Source organism: Otolemur garnettii, unplaced genomic scaffold (assembly GCF_000181295.1).
Source record: "Otolemur garnettii isolate 467f Iridium unplaced genomic scaffold, OtoGar3 scaffold00055, whole genome shotgun sequence".
Classification (NCBI taxonomy): Eukaryota; Metazoa; Chordata; class Mammalia; order Primates; family Galagidae; genus Otolemur; species Otolemur garnettii.
In genome coordinates this window covers 6,723,935-6,732,914 of record NW_003852450.1, presented here as the reverse complement: position 1 = coordinate 6,732,914, position 8,980 = coordinate 6,723,935, and the positions used below count along the sequence as shown (strand labels likewise).

The 8,980-nt window shown below is 43.0% G+C and overlaps 1 protein-coding gene across 3 annotated transcripts in view; it reads left to right on the top strand.

Annotated features, from left to right (window-relative positions):
* Positions 1-8,980, top strand: part of PPP1R12B (protein phosphatase 1 regulatory subunit 12B) — a 246,089-nt gene that overhangs the window by 228,298 nt on the left and 8,811 nt on the right. For 2 of the 3 annotated variants that reach the window (XM_023514579.1, XM_012806685.2), the window contains 2 exons: positions 1,198-1,251; positions 2,745-2,795. In XM_023514579.1, coding sequence (XP_023370347.1) covers positions 1,198-1,251; positions 2,745-2,795 — 105 coding nt within the window. The remainder of the gene's footprint in view (positions 1-1,197; positions 1,252-2,744; positions 2,796-8,980) is intronic. The other variant, XM_023514580.1, reaches the window with a different exon arrangement.

Sequence of the window (8,980 nt, the reverse complement as noted above, 5' to 3'; positions counted from 1 at the left end):
CCCATGTAGCTGGGACTACAGGCGCCCACCACAATGCCTGGCTATTTTTAGAGACAAGGTCTCACTCTGGCTCAGGCTGGTCTTGAACTGGTGAGCTTAGGCAATCCACCCACTTCAGCCTCCCAGAATGCTAAGATTACAGGTGTGAACCACCGCACTTGGTGGATTTGTTTTTGCTTCTTTGAGATAAAGTCTCACTCTGTTGCCTGGGCTAGAACGCAGTGGCATCATCATAGTTCACTATAACGTCAAACTCCTAGGCTCAAGTGATCCTCTTGCCTCAGCCTCCCAAATAGCTGGGACTACAAGCACATACCACCAGGTTGTAGAGGCAGAAGTCTCACTGTGTTCCTCTGGCTGATCTCAAACTCCTGGCTTCAAGCAATCTTCCCACCTTAACCTATCAAAGTGCTAGAATTACAGGTGTGGGCCCACTGCACCCAGCCTCCCCAGCGTTTTAAAAAAGAAAAAACATTTTTTTAAATCTCCTTTCAGTTTGCGATATTACTCGTAGAAAGAAGAGAGGAGAGGGATGATGAAACATAAGAATGTAGTCATCATGGAAGACCTAGAGAGAGAGTATATTAGAGAATTTGAGTTGTAAGTAATATCTTGGTACTTGTATTTCAGAAAACAGGCCAGGCGCAATAGCTCATACCTATAATCCCAGCACTCTGGAAGGTTGAGGCAGGTGGATTGCGTGAGCTCACAAGTTCAAGACCAGACTGAGCCAGAGTAAGACCTTGTCTCTAAAAATAGGCGGGCGTTGTGGGGGGCGCCTGTGGTCTGAGCTAGAGCAAGATGCCGTCTCTTAAAAAAAAAAATAGTGGGGCATTGTGGAGGGCACCTATAGTCCCAGGTACTTGGGAGGCTGAGGCAGAAGGATCACTTGAGCCCAAGAGTTTGAGGTTGCTGTGAGCTAAAGATGCCACACCACTGTACCAAGGGTGACTAAGTGAGACTCTATCTCAAAAAAAAAAAAAAAAATTCAGAAAACACTACAACTGCCTTCCCTTCCCCATTGGGAATCCTGCAAACTTCAGAGAGGCAATAATGTTAGGCTTAGAGAGCTATCAAAATCTATTTGCTGGGGACCCTTGCTGTCTGGATGTCTCTTGGTGAATCTGCACAAGACTGGGCTTTCTACTTCCCCTGAGACAACTTAAGTAACAGCTGTTTTGTTTGCATTTGCACCAGCAGAAACAAGAAAAGACATCTGACCGATCATCAATGCTGGAGGTAGAGAAACGGGTATGAGCATATCTCTTTCCCTCCTGTTTCATCTCTTCTGTCTGACTTTCTCTAACTTTGTTGTTTATACCAATGAAAAAAAGTTCATCTTATGAAAGCAAGAGTTCTGACACATTCCATTCCCAGCTTGATGATAAATTCTTTTTGTCTGACTCTGGACAGTAATTTGATTGCTAGTCCTCTGGGCTTCCTCAGATGGTCAGTACTTTCCACATATTCCAGTCTTAGGGTGGGAAGGGTCCTTGGACATCTTGTATATTGTTCTGCCTGTAGGCAGAACTATACCCATGCGCATACCCATAATATATCTTAACTTACTGTAACACACCCACATTCAGGTGTAAGGTCACCTTATCCTTATGCTTCCCATCACCTTGAACAGGAAGAAGGCTTTCATTCTGTGAGATATAGATAAAAGAAAAAATTAAAAAGAGAAAGGAGCTTTCTGTAGGACCCTCTGCTATTGATTTAGGTCTTATGACTTAAAACATGAGCCAACACAGATTTTCACTCACTCTTTTCACTATGGAGAAGATTTCTGATTTAATGGCTGACCACTTTCCAATATTCACTCAAAAGATTACATTTTTGAATTGGGAAAATTCAATTAGATTTATTGATGATCCCTAGCTTTGATTTGACCCTAGGGATATAGTATGTTCCCATCTCTTGTATTATTGTCCATTTAATTTGAAAGCAGCTAAGTTTTAATATGTTTGACTCCTTTAGCCTGTAACCAGACCTCCTTGGTATCTCAATGATGTCTGTTTTCTTATTAACCATCAGCTCTCCATCATTAGAGAAGCAGTTCCCTAGGAATTTAGGAGGATCATTTCTGAAGATAATGATACCTCTTTAACAATAGAGAGCAGGGGCCCTAGTCACTTACAATTATTTGAAATTCTGTGAATTGGCACTTTGATAGAAGCGCCTAAGGCACCAGCCACATAACACCAGAGCTGGCGGGTTCAAATCCGACCCAGGCCTGCCAAACAATGACAACTACAACCAAAAAATAGCTGGGCGTTGTGGTGGGCGCCTGTAGTCTCAGCTATTCCGGGAGGCTGAGGCAAGAGAATCACTTGAGCCCAGGAGTTGGAGGTTGCTGTGAGCTGTGACACTACAGCACTCTACCCAGGGTGACAGCTTGAGGCTCTGTCTAGAAGCAAAAAAAAAAAAGAAGAAATTCTGTGAAATCTTCAGCTTGCACAAAATATCTCCAAGTGCCCTGGTTCATTTTGCACATTAGCAAGTTGCTTCTCCATATATCTTCTAATTTTCTAATAGGAGATTTAGGTAATGTGATTTTTATCAGTGAAGTAGTTCCATCCACAGTGTGGATCAGATACTACTCAAATCTCCTTAGTAATGTTTGCCTAAATTAGTAGACAGATTCTTTGACCATGAAGCTACTGATCACATAGCAGCTAGGAGACATTGTTTTGGCTTCTGTCTAAATGCATTAGATGTTCAACATTCTCGTTCCTAAACAGGAGAGGCGAGCCTTGGAACGGAAAATGTCAGAAATGGAGGAAGAAATGAAGGTATGAAGAAATTTTTTTTTCTCTTTGTGCGCTTGTTTTCTGAATGCCTGCCAAGACTGGATATTTGAGCATAGGCCTGTCCCCTCCAGATTTCACTATAAACTCAATAACCTTGAGAAGAAGAGATAACATGTGAAGAAGAGCACCTCTACTCAGCCATTTCTTAGGCTCTGTCAGCTCACACAGTACTGACTGTAGCTACCTCTAAGGCCTTCTGGGAACAGATGCTGCCCTTGATTTAAGAGGAGATCTCAGCAGGGTGTAGACAAACTTGAGTTGAGTTTTTAAGGTTTTTTATGTTTTTTTGTTGTTGTTGTTTTGAAACAGAGTGTCGTCACTTTGATATCCTTCGTAGAGTGCTGTAGCATTATAGCTCACAGCAACCTCTAACTCTTAGGTTCAAGCAATCCTCTTGCCTCTCAGCCTCACAAGTATCTGGGACTACAGGCACCTGCCACAACACCCACCTAGTTTTTCTATTTTTGGTAGAGATGGAGTCTTGCTATTGAGCAGGCTGGTCTCAAATTCCTGAGCTCAAGCAATCCACGTGCCTCCACCTCCCAGAGTGCTAATAAGATTGTAGGTGTGAGCCACCTCATCTGACTACTTTTAAGGTTTGTTTTTTGTTTTTGCTTTTTTTTTTTTACTTTTAGGGTTTTTAAACAATGTCTTCACCCTCCAGAGCAATGTTTTCCAACCTTTTCTATCTCATGGCACACTTGAACCTATAGTTAAACTTCCATGACACATTTAAATTATGTTGATCCAAAAAAAAGGGTAAAAAAAATAAGAATTTAGGAGGATCATTTCTGCTTTGAACTTCTTTTGAAAATAATTTAATTAAGGGTGGGGTGCAGTAGCTCATGCCTATAATCTTAGCACTCTGGGAGGCCCAGGAGGGTGGATTCCTTGAACTCCAGAGTCAGAGACCACATCTCTACAGGCACCAGGTGTTGTAGAAGGTGCCTATAGTCCCATCAACTCGGGAGGCTGAGTCAAGAGGATTGCTTGAGCCCAAGACTTTGAGATTGGCATAAGGAAGATGGCACAGCACTCTATCTAGGGTGACAAAGTAAAACTCTGTCTCAAGAAAAAGAAGAAAGAAAGAAAAGAATTTAATTAATGATCTTTAAAATTTTTCATAGCACACCAGTGTGCCACGGTACACTGGTTGAAAATCACGGTCCAGGCTCGGCGCCTATAGCTCAACCGGCTAGGGCGCCAGCCACGTACACCTAAGGTGGCGGGTTCGAATCCCCAGCCCGGACCCGCCAAACAACAATGATGTCTGCAACCAAAAAATGGCCGGGTGTTGTGGCGGGCGCCTGTGGTCCTAGCTACTTGGGAGGCGGAGGCAGGAGACTCGCTTGAGCCCAGGAGTTGGAGGTTGCTGTGAGCTGTAATGCCATGGCACTCTACCCAGGGGGACAGCTTGAGGCTCTGTCTCAAAAAAAAAAAAAAAAAAGAAAATCACGGTCCAGACTCTGAATGATAAGGCTAGAACAGGTTTTCCAGCTCTACAGAGCCTCCCATTAGGTGCCTGGGGAAGCCTGATACTTTCTTCCCTGATTTCCTCCCCAGCCTAGCCTTCAGATTGAGTCATTCTGCAGTAGAATGAAAGTTGTTTGTTTTTTTTTTTTAATTGAATGGTAACTGTACATTAATGCACTTCTGGGGTACAGTGTGGTTTTCACACACAATCTGAAACACTTCCATCAAACTGTTTAACATAGCCATCATGTCATTTTCTGAGTTATTGTTTTAAAACATTCACATTCTACTCTTAGAAAGATTCACTTGTACCCTTGTAGAATGAAAGTTTATTCACATATCGATATTATGCCCCAGTCCATTTCCCCTGAAATGTTCAGGAATGCTTGGCACTCCTCCACTAGAGTAAGCTCATGCCACCAGACACTCTTCACAGGTGACTGCTTTCTTCTTTTCCCTCTCAGTGACAATCACTTCTAGCCACTTTAATAGACAGCTGCCATCCTGAGCAGTTTCAGGTGCTAAGAACTGGCAGTCCATCCAGGAGACAGTTTGCTGCTGTGGCAGGAGGACTTAACAGAGCTGGTCAGGGTAGCCACGAGGGTATGATTTGGGGGTATCTAATCCATGCAATTCATGTTACCACATCCCCACAATCACTTAGCATTTGTTGGTTTTTTTTCCTCTTTCTTCAGGGATCTTATTTTACTATATATATCATGCTTAAGCATTCATCTAGTGAAACATAGGTTTCTTTAGCTGCGAAACAGAGGCACTGAGACAGTATTAGGCAGATCCCCAAGTGTCTTTCTACGAGCAACATCTGTAATATGCAATTGGAGCACTTTGGAAGAGGCATTGATTGTTCCACTGGCCTAAAAAGGTTGATAATTTACTGGAGAGAAAAAAACAAAAGCTTTTTAAGACCTGAAAAGGTGGCACGGTACCCACAACCTGTTGGTTTGGTTGCCAGCCACATACACCAGGGCTGATGGGTTTGAACCCAGCCCAGGCCTGCTAAACAACAACAAAAAAAAAGATAGCCAGGTATTGTGGTGGCCGGCCTGTAGTCCAGCCTCTAGGGAGGCTGAGGCAAGAGAATCACTTGGGCCCAAGAGTTTGAGGTTGCTGTGAGCTGTGATACCATGGCACTCTACCGAGGGCAACAAAGTGAGACTCTATCTCAAAAAAAATTTTAAAGGACCTGAAAAGGTCATAGTTTATGTAAGATCTGGTGCTCATATCCTGTTGCTCTTTGTAATTCCAGAATGAAGGAGAAAAGCAGGCCCTGCCCCCGCATTCCCTATTCACCATCTGAAGGCTGGTAATATTCACATAGAATTCCAAGCAATGCCTGCTTATATCTCAAGCTGTTTAAATCCTTCAAGTTGATTCAAAGCAGCAAGAAGTAGAAATAAGTATTGATCCTCCTGAGATGATGTAAAAGTATGCCCAAACATCACTGAATGTCTCTATCTTCTAGGCCAGTGGTTCTCAACCTTATTAACGCCACAGCCCTTTAATACAGTCCCTGTGGGTCACCACCCACAGGTTGAGAACCGCTGTTCTAGACCCATGTCACTTACCACACAGAAGCATTCTCTTTGTCTACAGCAGTGATTCTCAACCTTCCTAAAGCCACGGCCCTTTAATACAGTTCCTGTGGGTCTCGACTCACAGGTTGAGAACTGCTGCTCTGTAGCCTCCTGTCATGGAGTTCTGTGTCACATACAGGCCCACATACAAAGAAGCATAAAGTGCCCAAATTGGAAAAATTGAGATTCTTTTTGTATTTCTATTCCAGTTCTAAATTGGTGAGTACAGAAGCCCCTGCAGTGGTTCTAGTTGCTCTCAATGCTATGGGTTGAGACAGGTTTACTCTTTATCCTATCAGGCTGTGATTTCCTAAACTAAATCATGAGTTGATCTAGTTTCCTCAGTTGAAATTACAAAACATGAAAATGTTTGCTCTCCAAGCCATACACTGTTTGCCAAAAACTCTGAAATCAGTTGTTTACATTATCCTGTGGAGCCAGATCAGACTATTTACTTCCCCAAGCCAATAGATAAGCTGCTTTGAGACTAAATTTTTTTCTTTTTCTTTCTTTCTGTTTCACTCTCTCTCTCTCTTTTTTTTTTTTTTTTTTTGAGACAAATTCTTGCTCTGTCATCCATGTTGGAGCGCACGCAGTAGCATCCTCATAGCTCACTGCAACCTTGAACTCCTGGCCTTAAGCCATCCTCCCACCTCAGCCTCCTAAAGTGCTGGGATTAGGTGTGAGCCACCATGCCCAGCCTGATTTCTTTTAAGTTAAAATATCTGCTCAGTCAATTAGTTGCCACTATTCATTATGGATCACAAAGCCAAATGTAGAAGAAACACCTGCAAGCTCTGAAGCCCCCAAACACCCTTCAAATGAAAGCAGGTTTGTAGATTGTCTAGCACCCCCTAGAGGACTAATGAGGAAGAGCATCAGCCTCCCCAGTCATACCAATTTTATGTTTCTGCTTGTACCTTCTTTGAAGACAAAAACGTCAAATATACAGGTATAAATATTTTAAAATTTGTGTGGCTGGCCTGAAAGGAATCCCATAAAATGTATGTTTAACCCTCAAATTGTTCGTCCAGACTATAGTTTATGTGACCAACACCTAGAGGAATTAGTGGCTTAAATCTCTGTGTATTTGGTAGCCAGCCAACAATACAGGTAACTGTCTTGTCAAATCTGGAAGCCAGTAGAGCTTGGGGGCAGTGGTCTCCATGTTTGCTGTGTATTCAGTTTATACAGACAGTTCAGACTTCATTGGAGCAGGCAGTGGGATTGATCTCCAGTGAACCCTTGAAAATAGAGTAGATGGCTCAAGAACAGAAAGTGACTTCTGTGCCTATTTTTCTGACTCTACAAAGTATGAAAGCCAGGTGAAATGAGGGGACTATGAGATAGGCTAACCCAGATGTATGTGTGGCTCTATGGTTGCAAGATAGGTTGTGTCTTTCTGGCCTTTGCTTAGAAAGGTAAGTACTTAAAAATTCTCCCCAGGAGAAACTCCACTCTTTGGAACAGGATTATATGCCAGCTTCTAACAGGTCTGCATGTCAGTGTGAGCTTTACCAGGCCTGCACTTGGTCTTGGGATGTTCGTACATCAGACCTGATTACTACTGCATCCTCCATTCAGCATCAGCTTTCTTGCCAGACCTTCTCCCCTTTCTTTTCCAGGTCCTTGCATGAGTGGGACCCAATAGCCAATTCCTTTTTAGATTGGTCCTGATATTTTTATTTTACTTTGGAAATGTCACTTGCTGATCCTGCCCCGTAGTCCTGCCCTGTTCCATGTTCTCCTGTCCTCTCCTTGCCATGCCTTGTTTTCAATACTGCTTCCTACAAAACATTTCACCAGATTGTTTCCTGCCACTGTCCCTCATGCTGAAGACTTCCAAATTCTTCCACCTGATATGCTTGTACTCACATGTTAGACTGAGTTATTTCAGAGTTCATGTCTTTAATAGTATTCTCTAGGAGGCAAGGACCACTTTCATATAATGACAATGATTGTGTTGAAAGCTTTGGTCCAATGTCAACACCAGAGAAGGATGAGAGCCAGGGACTTCCCATTGGTTCTTAAATTGGGTCCCTGCATGTCTCTTTAAACTTTTCCATATGCTGTACCATGATCTCCCTCTTCTGTCCACTCCATGACCAATATCCTTACACTGGTCAAAGAGGTCTGCACAGTCCACACCCTCCAATGGCTACTTGGAACTGTTTGGGCTGCCCTACCTTTTTTCCAAGGGGGTCATTCTCTCTCTTTGGGAAAAGAGAGATTCAGCAGTTTGTTTCTGCTTGTTTTTCCTTTTCATTGTTTTTTTTTTCCCCTCCTCAGGCTACCTTTCATTTTCTTGCTGCTTCACTACCAAACAACTATAACTTCACTAACCTTTCATTTCTATCCTCATCATGTGGGTATGAGAGACTTTTCTGTAATACCTTGCCACCTTTCTGTAATCAATATAACCCACAGGACTGTCTGTCTTCATCTATGAAACCCCATTCCCATAACAGAATCGTTTCCCTCCTCCCAAAGAGCTGATGATCTCAATTTCAGGGATAGTGCAGATGACCACTTAGGAAGGGCAAGTAGCAAAATAGGCAGACCTGCGTGTAATTCCATTTATTGAAGTCTTTAAATCCCTTATATTAGGAAGAATATCTCTGGGCTAGTTATTCTGTTCTGTTTGCAACACTGACCGATAGTAAGGGCTGGACTAGTACATTGGTCCAGCCAAATTCCATTATTATTGAATATTTATGGTTTCTCTAGCTTTTTTGCACAGCTATAATTTCCAGGTTCATGAATACCTTTAAGCAGCTCCCAGCCTCTACATGAACTGGAACAAAGAGACCACAATTAGCTGTCAATTTAGTGATGCATATAACCATATATAGTAGGTCAGAGGCAGGTTAGCAGATCCTGCAGCGAGCTCTTTGGGCTGCAGACAAGAACTTAGTTGGGACTCGGCACTTGTGGCTCAAGTGGCTAAGGCGCCAGCCACATACACCTAAGGTGGTGGGTTCAAATCCAGCCCAGGCCCACCAAACAACAATGATAGCTGCATCCAAAAAATAGCCAGGTGTTGTGGCGGGCACCTGTGGTCCCAGCTACTTGGGAGGCAGAGGCAGGAGACTCGCTTGA